Source organism: Varanus komodoensis, unplaced genomic scaffold (assembly GCF_004798865.1).
Source record: "Varanus komodoensis strain SLA01 unplaced genomic scaffold, ASM479886v1 scaffold1, whole genome shotgun sequence".
Taxonomy (NCBI): domain Eukaryota; kingdom Metazoa; phylum Chordata; class Lepidosauria; order Squamata; family Varanidae; genus Varanus; species Varanus komodoensis.
In genome coordinates this window covers 44,206,857-44,226,755 of record NW_025335268.1, presented here as the reverse complement: position 1 = coordinate 44,226,755, position 19,899 = coordinate 44,206,857, and the positions used below count along the sequence as shown (strand labels likewise).

Below are 19,899 nucleotides of genomic sequence, written 5' to 3'. Positions count from 1 at the left end.
CACTCTCAACCCTTGACTGTGTGTTGTGTTGTCTGAACCCAATCAGTAAGAGTAAGCTAGAATAGGCCGCTATTCTCCTTTTGCCTTTGGACTTGCCCACTGTGGGAATGCAGCAAATGCCGTGCACTGAAAAAGGTTCAGCCCTTGTGTAGTATGTCAAACACCCATCTCAACATAAGGTCCTTTCCACTTGTCCACAAGTGCATTCCCCTTCTGCCTTCAGGCAATCCTCATAGCCCATATTTGCACTTTGTGCATATGAATCCCTCTGCCTTCAACAGTAACACTCCAAATTCATAATAACTGTGCTGTTCGGAACATCATTAAATTATGCTTCCTTTTCTTCTTTCTTTCCCAACTTCGGCTCTCCCAGGAGAAGCAGACTGCAAGGAGATTGGCGACTGTGTGCCAGGATCAGGACCCATGTCTACAGACTTGTGCCTTCCTGCTCTCGATTACCTCAGGCGGTGTTCTCAGGTGTGCAGATAGCTTTGTTACCCTCTGTGGCAGAACAATTATTCCATGGAGGCCACTTAAAGCAGCATCAGTGAAGGACCCGCCTCTTGCAGCAAGCCTCTCTTGTGCAATGGCTTTTAAGTATGGCATACGCTACGGCATGCAGCAAACTAGCCGGCCCCACCAGAGTTTTTCTATTGCAGCTCCTTTCATTCTTGGTCACTGGCCCTGCTGGCTGGGTTGGATGGGAGCTGGAGCTCTAGAAGGCATATGGTTGGACAAGATTGTTCTAGACTAAATGCTTTTCTTAGTTTCACTTGTGGAAAGTAGTGCAAGACTGAAGCAGGGTTTTTTTTGTCTACCATCATTCTTTTATTTGCATTACAATATCCTGCACAGAGCAACTCTTTGAGGGATGGTACAGAAAACAGTCTAAGCAATTATGTTTTGCATTTAAATTCTCCCTGAAACTTTTGATTTCCAGTCTCTAAGATAACTGGGTAACATATGAAAGTTCGTAATTGTGATGGGCTCGGTGAATCTCACAGATTAAACATCTGTCCCAAATATTCAGGAATAAATTTAGATATTTTTTCTACCAAATCTGCAAAATTGACTTATTTTTATTTTACAACATTTGGGGTGGATTTTGGTATAGTAATTTGTCATTTGTCCTTCCCAGACCTGTGCTCACCCTGTCATCCGCTCCAGCCTTCTCATAATCCCTGTTTGGCATTTGCACTCACTCTGTCGTAAGAGATAACAAATGCCAGAGGAGCTGTAATTGGGGTGTTGGGATGTTGGTCCGAAGGGCTGCGTATCACAGCAGATGATCAGGCAGGAGGGAACCTGCTAGGCTCAGTTGTTCTGTGGCAGCTCCCTGGCTGGGCACTGTTGTTCCTGGCAGTGCAGGCTTCCTCTGTTGACACCCACTTCTCTGCTCTTGTTTCTGCCAGGTAACAGACAGTGGAAACGGCAAGCATAGCAGCTGTGATGTGGGGCAAACACAGCAAAGTATTGTCACCACTAATGGCCACTGGGTATGCCTCTTCCTACCAGAACAGAATCTGGTTGCCGAAAGGTAGTAGTTATTAGGAAGTGCTTTCTTGCAAAGGCTTTAAAACTGTATTTACAGACACTTTGTAAGGTGTTGACCCAATGTTTCTATGCATTCAGTCAGCACCTAAAGCTGCATGGGAAGAGGCATAATGTTGCCTATAACAACTGTTCAGCACATAGTTCCTTCCTTGTCCTGGGGAGGAGCCTCACATTTCCAATTGTAGCCCAGGAGCCCAGGAAGAGTCGCTTTGGGCATGGCCATTGGCCAGCTAAAATGGCAACACATTTCACAGAGCTCTTTTCTGAATGCACCCAGGTTCTGCAATGAAACGACTCTCTGCCACGTGATAGGACCTGCCGATGCATATTCCCACAACAATCATATAATTTCTGTCCCTTTTCAGTTGCTTGCCAAAATCTACAAAATGCCCTTGAAGCCTATTTTTCTCAGTGGGAAACTTGCTAACCTACCCCAAAGATTACAGGAACGGTCTGCAAGTGGTGAGGATGGCATTGAGTGTGTCCTTTCCGAGTTCGATGATAACACAGGTAAGCAAAATCATTGTGTCGCCCTTAAGAAGAACTGCCTTGAACGGCATTTTCTGAATGTGACTTCTTAGAGGTGGATGAGTGATTTTACATGGTTGCTGTTCCATGTTTTAACGCACTGGAATATATCTTACTTTACGCTGTTCAACTTGCAGCCTGACATTGCTGTTCTTTGTCATTGAGATAAATTTAGTTTAATGAAAAACCTGAAATCGTATTTTGTTTTTTAAAAACTAGAATAAAATACCATTTTAGACCAGTTCCACTGATAGTATATCCTATGTAGACCCTAAAACAAAGTGTACAATGCCATCTGTGGAGACTCTTTTTCTTTTTTAGGTCCCATCTCCAGGAGGGGAGGATTTTAGAGTAAAATGGCTCAGGCAGGGGGAGGTCTGCTCTAGATTCACAGGGGTCTCATGCACAGTACAGTAATTATTTTAAAAAGTGTACTTGTACTACACGCAGTGCAATTGGTATAATACCTGACAATGCATGAATTTGAAGCATGAGATTGCATGAGAGCTGAGAACGATCTTGGCGGGTTAGATTTGAGTTCGGCTGAAAGGGCAACAAGGGAAAGTCAGGTCCTCATTTCTCTGATGAATGTCTGATTCTATCTTTACTTGAAGCTGGGAAGAGAGAGCCAAGCAATCAGCATCCCACCACTGCTCAAAATAAGAGACTGAACTGGGGAAGAACTAGGGATCGCGGAATAATGGACCATATTATCGCACGTAGCTTCTCACAGGAGACTTTGTTTTTCTAGGCCTTATTAATGTCTGGATTATTCTGCTGGAGGAGTTGACAACAGCCATATCCAACTGTCCCCGTCAGCACCAGCCACCCACTCTGGATTTGCTCTTTGAACTATTGAGGGATGTTACCAAAATACCTGGTAATGGACTGAATTTAATGATGCCCCTGCTCAAGAAGTACAACAATTCTTTCTGAAAATTGAAGTAATATGAAACAGAAGCACTCATTATCTTCTATCCTATATAAAAACAAACCCAATGCCTCTTTGTATGTAGTCAAAATGCTGGTATCCACAGACAAAAGGGAGGTAACTGCTAGCTTGGACGATTTGCAGATAAGATAAAAATCCTTAGGAGGAGGAGAATTCGAAGGAAAAGAGGCAACCCTTCTCCACATAACCCAGTTCACTGAGGGCTGACCATGGAATATTTTCTGACTCCAAGTATTAGACAGAAAGCTGGTAGAAAAAGAAAAGTGAATGGAGTATCCTGGAATAGTGATGTGTAAGGAATCCAGTTTGGGAGTGGGAATCCACTGAATTTCCTCTGCTCAGCTCTCAGACTCCAGCCTCTCTGCCCTTAATCTGCCTCGTGCTGAGCATTCCCATGGGTGTCTGGCGGAAGCAAACCCAAGAAGCTTGCAAGGCCGGCCTGTACACATGCCGCCCACATTCCTAACGTGCAAGTGGAGTTCCACTTCTGCACATGTGACTTGTGGGCTTCGTGTGCTTTGAGCAAAGAATTGCCTACTTGGTATATTTGGGGAAGGAAGCTGCTAGCGTTCCCAGCATTTGCAGACTTGATTGCAGATTGGATCGCTTTTCAGCCAGGACCAAGCACAGGAAGGAATTCCAGTGAGCAGAGGAGACTTGGATTCTGGCCTGGTCTTCGCATCCCTATCCTGGAAAGCGAACACAGCCGGTTCGATGGAACCCTGAGGGAGAGCAGCCCACAATGCACCTGGGCACCCTTTTATTTCAGGAACTCAAAGAGAGGATAGTGAGTGCCACACTGCATTGCACCATTAACTTAGGGCTGTTTCACACAGCTATGCTGAATTAATCACTTGACCGCTACAGCACCAGCGTTTTTACTGATGAGTACAAGAGTCCTCACAATTCAAACTCCACCAGTAACACTTCCAAATCACCCCAAAAACAAGTTTGTTAGCATTGTTAATGTTCTAGAATATTTAATTTGACATAAGCTATCTCAGGCTCTGAGGGACATAGGCTCTAAATGCGCAAATAAGACTTGGCAGTGGAATCAGCTCGCACTTTCAGCAGTGAACAGTGGAGTATTATGAATGATGACCACTGAGTGAACCAGTAGCCATCGCTGTGCTTATGGCCAGTGAAGGGCCTGGGACAGGGGTCACGGCTCAGTGGCAGTTCACCTGTGTTGAAATCAGAATCCCTGGCTTCTCTGGGTACGGCTAGGAAAGAATCCTGCCTGAAATTTTTGAAAGCTGCTGCCAGACAGTGTCAACAGTACTGGGATAGATGAACCAGTGGCCTGACTTTGCATAAGACAGCTTCCTATGTTCCACTGTATTTCCTAACTATGGGTATATTCACTTTTATCTCAGATAAACATGGTGTCTCAATGTTGGTTCTTGCATTCAACTTGCAGACATTATAAATGTGTATCTTGGGTTTTTTTACCAAAGAAATGTGAGATGCTGCCATTAAAATATTGGTAAGCAAGTTCTAGAGCATAGTATGCAAAACACAAGGAAAATTGCTTTGTACAGAGCAATTCCATAAAGAGTGGAACTCTTCTTGCAACCCACTTTCATTCCCGTCAGTACAGGAGAAAGGCTCAGCTGTGTACATAAGATACAGTGCTCTGAGTTAGCCTGACCATGTATGTGAAGTCAAGCATCCTTTAACCTGCTTCTGTTTTTATCCTCCAGGCCCAGGATTCGGTATTTATGCAGTTGTGCACCTTCTGCTCCCCACCATGTCTCTTTGGCTTCATCGCAGCCACAGTGATCATTCTTACTGGGATGTGGCATCTGCTAATTTCAAGCATGCTATTGGCCTTTCTTGTGAACTAGTAGTGGAACATATTCAAAGTTTTATACATTCAGGTAAAAAAAGCACTTGCTATTGTAAACAGAGTTGGTATCTGCAGTTTACTCTTACAGAATAGTCAAGGCCTTTTAATCATAGATTAGGTGTCACCCCTGCTCCTGGATGAACACCTTAAAGTGGTGAGGGCATTTGAGAGTGTCAGAGAGGCCAAGAGCAATGGCAGCAGGAGGCAGGGTGGCCCAAGGTGGAATGGTCCGAGCTGAGGCACCAAACTGAGGTGCATCCACCCTCTTCCAGAGTGATTATCACGTCAGCAGAATAGAATGGGTCTCTCTAATGATGGTGGGTGCAGAGAAGCTCCTGAAGGGCACAGCTTCTGCTATGGGATAGCATAGAAAAATAAATACTAGGCAGCCACAGTAGTTGAAGGCATTGCTGGTGGTGATCTTTCACAGACAATAGCAGTGATGTTCACCTAACTTTGGTTAGTATTGAACAGAAGAAAGCAATGATAAACCACTTCTTACCTTGAAAACCTTGTGACGAAACAATCCAAAATGAAACAAGGGAAAGTGCCAGAAGAGACTTCCAGGTCAGAAAGCACTCTGTTAGCTCCTGGGGAAGAGCAAGGAACAAGTATGACTAGTGCTGTCACTAATGATGCAACTAGAGGAAAGCTGAAAGTAAGTCCTTGACGTGGACAGAGGTGAAAGAAAAGTCTGATGCTGTACAACACATATGGTGGGAACATGGAATGTGAGAAGTATGAACCAAGGCAAACTGGAAACCATTAAGCAGGTAATGAGATGGTTATGCAGTTGTAGTGCCTGATATGAGTGAACTAAAGTGGATTGGAACAGGATTCAGACAAAGTGTTTTAATTGGGAAATGACAAACTTAGAAGAAACAGAGTGGCTTTAAACCAAGGCTGGACATAGCACAGGGAGTAAGGGACTGGAAGGCAAAGTCTAACCAAATCATATCAGAATTCATGGAAAACCTATCAACATAACCAGTATTCAAGTCTTTGCTCCAACAACAAATGTTGAAGAAGAAATAAAAAACTTATGTAGGCATGCAAGAAGAGATTGGTAACACACCAGAACAAGACTTCCTGGTCACCATGGGTGACTGGGACACAAAAGTAGGAAATAAAGCAGAATCCAGTGTTGTGGGTGATTTTGGCCTAAAGGTCAGAAATGAAACAGGAGAACAGTACGTAGAATTCTTTTTCATTGTAAGCCATCCCAAGACGCCAGTGGTGGAAGGGTTAGAAAACCTTTCAATAAATAAATAAGCAAGCAAGCAAGCAAGCCAACAATCTACTTATTTCAAGTACATACTTCAGGCAGCTGATCAGATGAGTGTATTCATGGACATCACCAGGTGGCTGATAAAGAAATTAAATAGAATATGTAACTGGAAATGGAAGATGGAGGAGCTGCATTCTTGTTGCCTGTGGTAGTGACCATGAACTGTTATCAAAAGTCAGAGAAGAGTTGAAAAAGAACTCACTAACATATGACTTCACCCACATTTCTGAGCAATTGAAAGGCCACATAAAGAACATATTTGCATCACTGAACTCAACTGGCCACCAGCCAGAAGCACTGTGGACTGAAACCAAAGACATAATTGGGGAAGAATGCAAAAGGCTATTCCTGTAGCAGGAAATAAAGGAAAAGCCTAAAGGGACGGCAAAAGAAATACAATTGCTAAGTTGAGAAGCAGAAGCAAAAAGGTGATGGAAATAGGATCAGAATCCTGAATGTAACTTCAATGGTTATCACATGGAGACAGAAAGAACTGTTACAATGCCTAGGGAAAAGAAATAAATGAAACAGTTAAAGAGCAAAACAGAAAGCCAATAGAACGATTTCAAGTTGCAGAGAATGAATTGGTCCAAGTCCTTACAAGAATATGCCAACAAATATGGAAAACAAAACAAGACTGGAAAAGTTCAATATACATTCGAGGCCTCAAGACTGGAGATACAAAGGACTGCAGCAACAGAGGACTGTTGCACTAATTTCCTGCACATGCTCAAGATGTTACATCAAAGAATTTCAGCCTACATGAAATGGGAAATGCCTGACATTCGAGCTGGATTTTGAACAGGAAGAGATACTAGAGATTATATCACAAATATTTGTTGGCTGCTGGAGCACACCAAAGAATTTCACAGAAGAGATCAGTCTGGGCTTTATGGACTTTAGTTAAAGCCTTTGACTGTGTTGATCACAAGAAGCTATGGATGATTCTGAAAGAAATGGGTGAGACTGAGCTTCTTGGGTGGGAGAATTAATCTTAAACTATATGGTCAGATTGCCTCCCACCGAGTCCTCTGCAGGCCAGATAACATCATGACCCAGTTTGCTGAGTTCCATGGTGAGCTTAGCAAACTGAAACATAGGTTTCGTTGATTTATATTAAGGTTTTGATGATAGAAATGGCATTACATTCAAGAATTGGGTTTAGAGACTCTAGAATCCCAGCAGCCTCCAGAATATATCCTAGGATTCATAGTAAAAATTTGCTTTGCATAGGAGGTACATAGCACTGCGGATACCTGCAGAGCAAGGAATATGTTTGAGCACAGCTGAAGAGTCATTTAGCTTCAGTAAATGTATTTCTGACCTTGTTGGTCAATGACCAAAAGACTATTCTGCTGAGAAAGAATCCTACAGTGAAACACAAACCCTTTCTGACGCGGGTTATAGGTCCCCTCCCACCTTCCACTCATAGTACCAAATATCACCAACTTGTAAAGCTGTACTGGATCACAACATCACCTGGTGTTTTCCCAGTATCCAAAAGCTAGATCCTGGACAATCCATATTTTTTTTGCCTAAAAAGAGCAAAGAAGGTTCTCTGTGCCAAGGGTGCTTTCAGCAAAAACAGGCTGCATTTAAAAACAAAACCTGAAATGATTCATATATCATAAATTGTTCTTCGGTAGTGCAGTTTTGTAACACAAAATCTCTGATATTATCACTTCTTTTTTAGATATTGGCTATGAGAATATGATCAACACAATGCTCAAAGACCTCTTCAAGTTACTGGTGGCTTGTGTGGCAGAACCCACAGAAACCATCTCTCGAGTTGGGTGCTCATGTATCAGGTAACACCAATTTCCGTTCTATACTCGCTTGGCACAGTCAAAAATGGAGTAAGTCAAAGCCTATATTTGCCTATTCTCTGCAAGTGCTGATCTGCTTCTTACCAAAATAGAACTTTTAGGCTAAATGAAAAGTCCAGGAAACAAAGGAAGTTGTGTTGCTGAGTTGCTGCTGCTGTTTCTTGGCTTCATGTCATGTGTTGATTAGGTAAAACACGAACATGTGAAGGTTAAAATCCACCTCTACCTAAAAGAAGCCAACTCTGGGTGGTTTTCCAGAACACTGATGAAAATAAGCCCATGGAAACAGTCTACTTGACAATTCTATGGATGAACTGGGAGTCTAATTTGATCATCGTTATTGATTTCCTGCATTTTCAAAACTTCTGCATCCCTCTGTGGCAAGAGATGGATGAGCTCCCCTTTCATACACAGGAAGTGCAAAGAGCATATGCAAATCCTGCCCCGCATTCTCTTGGTATAAACCCATGGGGTGGGTTTGCATGTCATGCTAAGGTGCCCAACGAACTAATCAGTATGGATTGGTTATTGACTGAACAACCCACAGGACTCCCAACAGACAACGGACAACTGGGCTGGCCCTGGCTTGCTCTTTCTCTCATTCCCCCTCAGTCCTCTTGTTGGCAAAAGTCTTCATTGATTTGGTCCCTGTGGCAGCATCATTTCTGCAGTCGGTCCTTGTTGGTGACCAAGGAAGACTCCCTGCCCCACACCAGTTTGCGAAATGAAGTTAATTTTATCAGCCCTTACGAATGTGTTAGCACATTTGCCAAAATGTATGTGTTTTGTTTTGTTTTGTTTATTTGTGAAATGTGTTTCAAAGCCGCCCATTAGTCTCATGCTCTCTGGGTAAACATTACCACAAAATAGGAATAAAATAACATTAGATAAAATAATACAGTTAAAATATAATAATAAAATAAAACAATATAAAATCACAATATACATAATTAAATAAAAATGAAAACATAGATAATATATTAAAACCAGTGCAGTTGGTCTGAAGGGTCTAAGTAGTGTCATAGGTGTTCCAAAAAACAAAGGTTTTTGTAGGTACCTGAAACTCAACAGAATAGGCACTTAGCAAATCCCAGAAGGTAGAGCATTCCGGAAATGGGGTGCCCCCACAAAGAAGGCCCTCCTCTTACATCCTCCTCCTCAACCTCCTTGGGCCATAGAGGGCCTCAGCTGATGATCTTAAGCGACAGGCAGGAGTATATGGAGTAAGGTTCACCCTAAGAATGCGTGTGTGCGCATGGGGGGAACCTCTTTGTTGCAGTGCAGGTTAACAATGTATGAGAAACCTGGTTTCAGGATGGGAATCCATTTCCTCAGATCAGTCCTGAACCCACTTTCTGCCTGTCCTAAGTCTGCCTGACAGGAGTGTTCATGCGGACATCCAACAGGAGGCGAGTCCAAGCGAGTCATGCGGGCGGCTTGTGCGCATCGCTGCCCGTATGCCTGCTCTGCAAGGGAAGCTCTGCTTCTGCACACGGGACTTGTGGGCTTTGTGCAAAGAATTGCTTAGTTTGTGCAAAAAAGCTGCTTGTGTTGTCAAGTGTGTGCAGACTTTATCCTGGTTCTGCTCACTTCTTGGCCAGGGCCCAGTGTGGGAAACAATTCCAGCAAGCCCAAGAGAGCCAGATTCCAGCTGGATTTTCACACCCCTTGTGTAAGTCTGCCTTTCCAATACTTAGTCAAGTACCCCTGTCTTCCCATCTCCCACTTAGGGAGGCGCATTGCCTTTTTAAAAAGGCTGCTTTCAGTTCCCACTGCCTCCTGCCTGTCATTTCTGTCCATTGTCAGTTCTCGCAACTTGGTATGGGCTACAGATTAGTCTGCAGTAAAACATAGGAGAAGATTGTCAGTTCTAAAGGCAGCTCTCTGCTAAGAAGGGATAAGGATAATTGCCCTGCTGGGTTTGGACAACACAACAAGCCAGCATGGGTATGAACAACCCTAAAATAAGCCATAAGTTCTCAGTACCTTACTCATGAAAAAGCAGCTACCCTGCAAAACTGGTGGTGTCACTACAGAACACAGCTGATCACCCATGTCTGATCCCCCTCAGTGAGTTGTTAGGTTGTGTGAATCGGGCCGTTAGCTCTGTAGGTTTCCACTTGGCTCTGCAATAAGTAAAGCTGCTTTGTCTTTGAGTTGATCCCATTTTTGCAATCCTTTTGTGGCATGAAGGAGTTGCCACATGTGGATGGACTTCACAATCTTTTTCCTTATCTTCAGATATGTGCTTGTGACTGCTGGTCCTGTTTTTACAGAGGAAATGTGGAGGCTGGCATGCTGTGCGCTACAGGATGCCTTCTCAACTACCCTCGAGCCAGTGAAGGTATAACTCGCTTTGACTGTGTGCTGAAGGCACCTCTGCCGGCCGTCTACTAGCCTTTTCTTAAATGGTTCGGTCTTTTCCATGCTTGTTTAGATATGACACTGATCACCTTGAGAGTGCTTGTATGGCAGTGCAGAAACAAGCACCAAGGTTTCTGCAAGAGCTCCATCTTGGAAGGGTGGCACCGGCACTGTGGAATTTTGCTGGCCAGTACTAATTATCCATTTGTGTGAACCAGCACTTCTGTATGAACCCATCCAGAAGTTGCATGGTGTCTCCACACATTCCCAACGTTCTCAGATAGGGATGCAACCCAGGGATGAGCCTCCTCAGAGTCACTTAACGACAAATGGTTTATTTTCCTTCCCTCACGTCAAAGACACTTCTCCAGAGTTCACAGCTTTACATTAAATCTGTTAATTTTTTAAAAACTGAAGCAGTAGGGTACCACCATGAAAGGAGTCCGGGGGTGTGCACTGGAGCCCACGGGTGCCACATTGCCTTCCCACCCTAGACTGTGCATAGAAGCACAGGAAGCTGTCTTGCATTCCATCTGGCCCATCTGCTGCCAGGCCTCAACTCTAGTGAGGTGCAGAAAAGATTCATTCATGTCCTGCCTGGAGATTCTGGAAACTGACAGTAGGACCTCTGTGTGCAAAGCAAGTGATCCACCATCTCTTGGGCCATGCACTGTTCCTACCTTAGCGAATGCTTCTTGCAAGGCTCAGAAAGGGCTTAAACCCAGAAAAACTTACACAGATGCATCATGTTAACTAACTGGGTGAGGGCAGAGAGAGAAATGGACTTTCAGCTTAATTTTGCAGAGCAGAATCTTCTTTTTCCACTTCGGCTGCTTAGTGTACCGTATGCACAATAAACACCTAATGCTGTCTTTCTCTGTAGAATCTGTTGGGCTATTTCCACAGTGGCTCTGAGAACTTTAGTGGTGATGCCTGTGAGGTGAAAGTGGCTGCCCCATCCCTCTCACCGAGTGCCGAAGCCGAGTACTGGAGAATCCGTGCCATGGCCCAGCAGGTGAATGGTCTTGATCTGCGTTGTAAGCAACTGCATGTTAAATTAAAGCAGGCTCGGCACCTGTGCAGTCTGAACACACCCAGAGGCGTCATTGACAGACTTCAGAAGACTTAGCTCTGAGTGGCTTGTGCTGTACAGCATTTTCTTTTACAAATACCTCCCATTTAGATCTCTTAACCATTTAGGCTCACTTAGTTTCTGGCTGTTTTTAATTTTATATTACGGACCAAAGAGCATTCTTCATTTTCAGAGAGGATGGTAAGGATAAGAACAAGTAATGGTTAGCTTGCATGCACCTCCCTATACTTCAGGGTGGGGCAAATTTGGAGGGTCTAGGGACGACTTTTTACCCCTGGCCACATCCTCGCTGCTGTTTTGGCACTGAAAAGAGGAAGGGCTGTTTTGTAGTGGGCTAGGCTGCCACAGTTGACCCAGTCCTGCTCCAGTAAATTCCTGGAGCAAATGGAGTTGCTTTTGCTGAGCTGAATACCTTTGGTTAGACTAGACCCTAAATCTTTTTGTAATAAAACCACTCAGCAGTTTTCCAGTCAACATAGTTAATTTTATTTGGGGAGGAGATTCCGCTGGGCACCCTCAGTTATTTTTGTAACTCCCCTGGCAAATTAGCCATAGAAATCTTTAAGGAGTTGTTTTGTAGCAGGTGGAATAATTGGTTTATCTAGTCCAGTATTCCCTACTCTGTTATTCTGCATGGATGTAATTGACCCTCACCACCTGAGATCCATCAAGACCTCTTTTTAATTTAGCCTTATAAAAGTGCAATCCAATGCAAGTTTAGACAAAAAAAAAATGGCCTGCAGTCCTAGGATACCCCAGCCAGTTGAGGGATTTTACTGGCCTTACAGTACCCTACATTATATAGTTTTAATATTTTAAGAACCATAAGTATTATGTATTAAAGTATGTTCTTGTTTTTCTTGTTTTCAGTTGGTGTGATGTGGATTTGTAGCAAATAAGGCACTCTGTGCGTGTGTGCACACGTGTGTGAATAATGCTAATAGAAATAATAATTGGAGATAAGTGTGTGGATATCAGCAGTGTATGTGGTCTGCTACTGGGGCCTGAATCAGCACAGGGCTTCAGCAGGTTGCTCTCATCTGTTCCACAGGTGTTCATGTTAGACACCCAGTGTTCTCCCAAGACGCCAAACAACAAGGAAGGATTCGAACACGCTCAGTCCTGTGTGCTTATCATTGAGTTGCCTCCTGACAAGAAGCCCAATGGCCACACACAGAAAAGGTAAAGCAATCTCTGTCTAAGCTAAAGGCAAAGCAAGATGATGTATGAGGCACACGCAAGAGATGAAGGGCCCACGTCCGCCATTAGATCGCACTGGACAAACCTGTTTCTTGCAGTGGGGGATGGAAGGCAGCCTTTTCTCTCATCCTGCATTCTAGTCTTTCCTCCGGTTAAACATTTGCCAGCTGTCGGCAGAATTTGGTACTCGCCAAGGGACCTTGGGCTTCACGTGCCACGATCAGTAAAGATCATAGACCGTCGTTCTGAATTAGCTACAGTGATTGTGGGGAGGGACATAGTAAGTTACCAAATTCCCATGAGCAGTTGTTACAAAAAGCTTTCAGCTGCTAAATCATATTTCTGATACTTATCCTAGGCATTTTAGAAGCAAGATCACCTTGATCTAGTCCAGTTTTCTTATCAGGTGCTTGGCCATCTGCTGGTGCTTCTTCCTAGCATCTGGTTAGAGCCCTGTCTCTAATCACAGAGGACCCGTTTAGTTACCATGTGAAACAGTTGTTGGCAGGGCCAAAATAGACATTATTTTAAATACCTAGCTGCCGGCTGCATATCTTTTTCTGTTTAATCTAAAGTAGAGACAGGTTGCCACTCCAGATTGGGACCTGGCATGGGGAGTGGGGGTGCTTTTATGCTCTGCATTCTATGCCCTGTGCCTACTCTAGTGGTACAGATAGGGGGGAAAAGGTAACTGTTAAAGACAGATTCATTTATTTATTTAAAACTTTTCTATACTGTCCCATACTTAAAAGTCTTGGGATGGTTTACAGCAAATTAGTCCAAAAAATAAGAATAACAATTGCCTAGCATCCAGTGTAAAAATCTAAACCCACCACTAAAACAAGGTAACAATTGAAATACTGCGAGAATAAAAAGGGTTTCGCCTGATGCCAAAAGGATCTGAAGTAATGTCTGACTGGACCCTTAGAGAAAACAAGAACGAAGCAAAGGCAATATGTTTAACCTTTCCTACAGCACCCCCTTGGCCCTCCACCACCCGCCTTCCTTTACCCAGCTTTGGTACTGATCAAGGCCTTTTCTAGGATTGCAGAGTTAGTCGCTCCCCTTGCCCACTTTTCCTACCCCTTATTTACAGATAATTCCCAGTAGTGATGAGACAAATCATAGTGTATACAATGCGTATCATGGGTTGTGTTTGCTTCCCCCCCCCTTTTTTTTTGCTATTACGGTTTCATGGCTTTAGCCACCACTATGACACCTGTGTGCCATCCCCTGCTTGCCCGCACACCCCAGCTGTCTGGGTAACAGACGCAGATTGCACATGAAGGAGACCGTCTTCTCACATTTATTTGAGTGGTGCTACAGCTGCTGCCAGTGCATAAGACTTGCTACGACAGTGGCCTAGCTTGCATGCTTGTTTCTTCTAGCCTGTCTTGCATGTGTAAATCAATAACAGTGATGATGTTTTGTTTTGACTTAGTGGCATTTCTCTCTTTCTATCTGGTTTTTTTTAAATGCTGCCATCAATATACAGGAAACTTGGGTAAGGGAATATTTATTTTCCTTCCATGTAGTTCCATGACAAGGGCAAAGTAAAGTACTTTACTGCCCAGTGTGTCAAGAATGTGCTTTACTTTGCCCTTGGAATATATATGTCTACACACACACACATGTATGCGTCCATAGATAATATCCTCTCAGCTAGGCAGTACAAGGAATAAAATATTCGCCACCTGCCAAGTTGAAAAGGCTACGTATTTTCTTCCATTCCCCAGCTAACCAAGCCAGGAATTGGAAGTGCAATTGCCAGTGCAGAGCCCTGATGAACTGTAGCCTCTTGCAGAAAAGTTACTCCCACAAGAAAATTCCTGACTATGCACCCCCTTTCTCACCACAGCATCATGTGAAAGCACTAAGTATGCCATGGTGGGATATTTGCTGGTTCTCCACCAGTGGCTTCAGGAGGCCAAGCAAATTACTCTCACGTGCAATGCTGGCATCACTGTGAAATTTGCATGCCCTCCAGAAGGGAAACACAAGCCTCTCCCATCACCCAGCTAGAACGTGCATGCAGTCCCTTTGGTCAGTCATCGGCTGTTGCTAGGGTTGTTCTACTGGGTCCAAGCTTTGAGGAGGCTCATCAGAGGCATACAAGAGTGGAGCCACTAGGGAGTGCCAAAGCACAGCAGAAGGAGCGCGTTAGCTCAGCCACACTGTATGGGAAAAACAAAACACAAAACTGAGGGCAGAAATGGAAAGGTGGGAGTGGGAGGGGCACAAGAGCAGATCGAAGCAACTGGCATTCTCTGTGAGACTGAATGAAAGTAACAACACATTTGGTGTTAGAGGAGAGCAAAGAGATTTGTGTGTTTGCGTTCGCATCCAATTCTGCCTGAAATTGCTTTGCTGGGCTGCAATTCTGTGTATAGCAAGTCAAAAAAAGTCCTGTTGAATTCATTGGGACTTACTCCAGTCGGGTATAAGATGGCAGCCCTAAGTTTTTATCCATCTTTGTCTTCGTCTGTATGTACAAAAAGAGAAAAGCACAGTCTTCCTGACTGACATTTGGGCCCTTAATCTTATTCATACAAACTGGGATTAAACAGAGCATCTATTGATGAAGAATTGAGTTTATACCTTTTTTCCTACTGTGCTTCCTCATAACAGCTTAAAAGTGTTGTTTAAAGCCCCCAATTGCAATACTGTTTCTGTTGAATGTTAATTTGATATATTGGTAATTAATTTGTAGTGTTTTTAAAGTTTTTAATATTGTAACTTAAAAAGTTCTTTTGTAATTCTATTTGAAATATTACTACTACCAATAGTTAACTAGAAATTTTAAAAAAATGATAAAGTGACTTGAGACTTACCTGAACAGCTATTCAAAGGGGTCAAAGGTAAATCCACCCACCTGTGGGCCTCCTTTTTCTTTTCAGAATGTGAAATTCCCTGTTTGTTTGAACTTCTTGGAGGAAACTTGGGATGGAAATGCATCAGACACATTTGAATTTGGGGATTTAAATACAACTTTGGTTTGACATTGTGGGAGAATTCAAATGAGAAAACACTCAGGGAAAATATTAATTGCACAATGTTGCCTTTTGAGCCATAGCCTGCATTAGTCAAGACCAGGCTTCCCCAACCTGGTATTCTCCAGGTGTGTGGAACTGTACCAGCTCTCATCCCAGCCTGGCTGGAAGATGATGGGAGTTGCAGACCGACTGGTGGGCACCAAGCTCCGGAAGTCTGGACTAGAAACACTATTTTGAGGGAAGATTCATGCACGCTATGATAGAGTTATATGTTTGCCACTTGGAGCTCTCTGGAGAAAAGGCAGGATATAACTATGATGGGGTGATTAAAGAAGTACTCACAGAGTTCTAATTTTGCTCTCTCTCTTTCTCTCTCTCAACTGTATGAAGCATCCCTTTCAGAACAATCGTAGTGAGCTTGCTGTCTCACCAAGTGCTCTTGCAAAATTTATATGATATTTTGTTGGAAGAGTTTGTCAAGGGACCCTCTCAGGCTGAAGAGAAATTGGTGCAACAGCTTCCAGAAACCAAACTGGCTGGCTTCCTCAGGTACATATCTATGCAGAATCTGGCAGTCATCTTCGACTTACTTCTGGATTCCTATCGAACAGCCAGAGAGTTTGATACGAGGACTGGGCTGAAGTGCCTACTCAAAAAGGTCTCGGGCATTGGTGGAGCTGCCAACTTATACCGCCAGTCAGCAATGAGCTTCAACATCTACTTCCATGCCCTGATTTGTGCTATCGTTACTAACCAAGAAAACATAAGTGCAGAACAGGTGAAAAAGATCCTCTTTGAAGATGATGAGAGGAGCACCGACTCATCCCAGCAGTGCTCTTCTGAAGATGAAGATATTTTTGAAGAGACAGCTCAAGTAAGCCCACCAAGGGGGAAGGAGAAGAGACAGTGGAGGGCCAGGCTGCCATCTCTGAGTGTTCAGCCCGTCAGCAATGCAGACTGGGCTTGGTTGATCAAAAGGCTGCATAAGCTGTGCATGGAATTATGTAACAACTACATTCAGATGCATCTAGACTTGGAGAATAGTATAGATGAGCTCCCGGTCTTCAGAGGAGACCCCTTCTTCATCCTTCCATCCTTTCAGTCTGAAACGTCCACACCGTCCACTGGAGGACTCTCTGGGAAGGACACCCCTTCAGAGGATGACAAGAGCCAGGTTAAGGACTCCCTCACAGAGAGCAGCACTCCAAAGGGGGGCAGTGGAGATACGCTGCTGCTTCCACCCTTGAGCCCCAAAATGGAGAAGAAAGACCACGGCCGGAAGAAGGAATGGTGGGAGAGTGCTGGCAACAAAATCTACACCATCGCCGCAGACAAAACCATATCGAAGCTAATGACGGAGTATAAGAAACGGAAGCAGCAGCATCACTTGGCTGCCTTTGCCAAAGAGATGAAAGCCGACAAGAAAGGGGACCCACTGAGCACACGGGGGCCTGACTCCCCTGTCCCGCAGAGGCCACAGAATCTGGTGGATCAGGGGCAAATGCGGCACTCCTTCAGTGCAGGACCAGAGATTCTGAGGCAAGAGAAAAGGCCACGCTCTGGGTCAACAGTCAGCTCACTCAATAGCTCGGTCCGGGATGGGGAGGCACAAATACAGGTAAGAAAATAAGGCAAGGGAGAGGCTTACAAAGAAAATAGGCTTTTGAAATTCTGGCTGTCACTTTCATTGTCTGGGTTGAACGATACATATGAGTTCTAGAAATGTCTGTTAATGGTTAGAGAATATGAGGATTTATGGCTGCATGGCCAGCCTTAAATACTTGGCACCAAAATACATATGGGCTGAGCCCTGCTGTCTGGAGCAACTCATGCTAAGCCACCTCACAGGCTTCTCCAGCTGCTTTCCTCTGCCTCCCTTTGTCATGTCTGAACAGAATGCTTGGGACACATCCCACAATGAGGGGATTATCCAATGATCTGTGATGCTACTCGTATCACCTACCTACTTTTCAGTTCCTTTTCTTGGCATGCTTGCTGCACTGGCTTCTCTGTGTATTTCAGCAGTGCCAAGATGCACCATGGAGCTGGTGATCCAAGAAGACTTGAGGCAGAAACATTCTGCTCAGTAAAATGGAACAAACCTGCCCCTAGGATAAGTGCCCTGTCCTTATTTTCTAGGCAACTGCAGACTTTAAGATCAGGCTGTGCTGGATCAGACCAAGGGTCAGTCTGGTCTAGCATCCAGTTCATGCGCTGGTCAACCAGCTGCAGGACACTGCCTCTCATACTGGAGGGAGCATATGGCCATCAGGACCAGTAACCACTGACAGCCTTCTCCTCCATGAATTTGTCCAATCCCCTTTTAAAGCCCTCTGAATTGGTGGCCATCACATCTCATGGACGTAAATTCCTTCATTTAACTAGGCACTGTGTGAAGGAGGACTTCCTTTCATCTGTTCTGAATCTTACAAGAATCGCTTCATAGAATGACCTCGCTAGGTTTTTGCTGGGCGAATTTTCACACTGGAGCACTCCTTCTCAGTTAATTTGATGCTATATTGTTTCTAAAATCTTTCCTGCTTTACACATATTCCTGTTCTACACAAAGTCCAGTTTTACATGTTGAACTGTATTCTTCCAATTTGTATTGTATTACTGTTGTTTGTCCAGCACAACATATTTCTTCACTCTCTCCTCCCTGCTCCTACTTCTATTATTTTAGGCGTGGACCAACATGGTACTGACTGTTCTTAACCAGATTCAGTCCCTTCCAGACCCGATCTTCACAGCCCTCCAGCCAGCAGTGTTTCCCTGCATCAGTCAGCTGACATGTCATGTGACCGACATTCGAGTTCGTCAGGCTGTGAGAGAATGGCTGGGAAGAGTCGGCAGAGTTTATGACATTATTGTGTAGGAGACATGGATTGCATTACCAAGTGGAGACCAAATCTGAGGCACTTCAAGGCATACGTATAAAGTGTAGTTACTGACAAGTTAGACTTTAAAACTGGTAGAAGGATGCACACGTAACTGTCTTCTGCTGGCCATTACGAATTGGCAATTCCTGTGGCTGTCATTAACTGTTTAAGTGCACAGCCAACCTGCAAAAGAATGTGATACATCAGTGTACTCATGCATTGAGTATCAACAATCGATACCACATATTAAATTTGAAAATGCTGTTAAGTCAGGCTGATACATAAGACCTCAGCACATTTGATGTTGTTTCACTCTCATGGGTGGAAAATATTAGACTGGAGGAAAGGAAGAGTGTGGAGAAGCGAATGCAGTGTGACATGGGCACCTTCATAAAATAGGTGGCAGACTGTTCAATTGAAGGCATGCATTTCAGACTTTCATTGTCGTCAGCTCTTCTCTACTATAGAGGTTTTCCCTGCACAGAAGTCAAAAAGCTTTGCATCCAAAGTCTACTTGAATGCTGTAGTCACTCTGGTGTCTTTAGTACAGACCAGCCCTTGCTGGACCTCCACAGGAGGCAAAAATAATCTCCATTCATACATATAGATAATTGGAATGTTAATGTAGTAAGTAGGTTAATTTATTATGGTAAACATTTTATTATAGAAGCAGGCAATGCAGTACTGTTTTACTGTATTTCTCACACATGAGCGAAGGTGGGAAGGAGAGTCAACCCTCCATTGGCTTCTTGGGCACTTCTGATATGGTTTCTTGTCATCCTAGAGGTTTGCTGCAAGTGCCCTAGTCCAGCAACCGACCTGTGGAATAGCTAGTCCAGTATGGCATGGCTTCATGCCAGAGACTTCACGATGGCAATCCCCAGGTCTTTAGGAGAGGCAAAGGGCCGTAAACATAACTCTATATTTCTATTAAGATATAAAGCAGTAAATGCACTTATATATTTTCTGAACCAACTGTCTTCTCCCATTCCTATTTTATAAGTGAACATGTGTTAGAAAATTGACCACTGCTAATTTGAATTACCTCCCTTCTTCGTTAAAGGCAAAGAATCTGAAACTTAAGTTTGGAAGGTAGCATCCATGGAGTTACCACATCTTATCCTCAAAACCATCCTATCAGATAGATTTGTTGAGAAAGGGTGATTAGCTCAGAGAGTTGCCTGCCTGAACACCAAATTGTTCAAATTTAATATGACCCAGTTCCCTCTGTCTCGCCTTGTACGGCCCCTTGCATTGTAGGGCCACAAGGTTGGTGGCCGGTTTGCAGGGGATGCTGTATGAGGCAAGACTGAGGGAACTGGGTCTCTTCAGCCTGGAGAAGAGGAGACCCAGAGGGGATCTGTTGGTGACAT

General features: G+C 44.0%; 1 protein-coding gene across 1 annotated transcript in view; it reads left to right on the top strand.

Annotated features, from left to right (window-relative positions):
• Positions 1–19,568, top strand: part of ARFGEF3 (ARFGEF family member 3) — a 91,593-nt gene extending 72,025 nt beyond the window's left edge. Inside the window, exons 25-34 of the mRNA XM_044423767.1 lie at positions 374–477; positions 1,920–2,064; positions 2,834–2,962; positions 4,738–4,914; positions 7,865–7,979; positions 10,239–10,341; positions 11,245–11,376; positions 12,506–12,636; positions 16,038–17,265; positions 18,331–19,568. Coding sequence (XP_044279702.1) covers positions 374–477; positions 1,920–2,064; positions 2,834–2,962; positions 4,738–4,914; positions 7,865–7,979; positions 10,239–10,341; positions 11,245–11,376; positions 12,506–12,636; positions 16,038–17,265; positions 18,331–18,522 — 2,456 coding nt within the window. The 3' untranslated portion in view covers positions 18,523–19,568. The remainder of the gene's footprint in view (positions 1–373; positions 478–1,919; positions 2,065–2,833; positions 2,963–4,737; positions 4,915–7,864; positions 7,980–10,238; positions 10,342–11,244; positions 11,377–12,505; positions 12,637–16,037; positions 17,266–18,330) is intronic.
• The last annotated feature ends 331 nt before the right edge of the window (positions 19,569–19,899 follow it).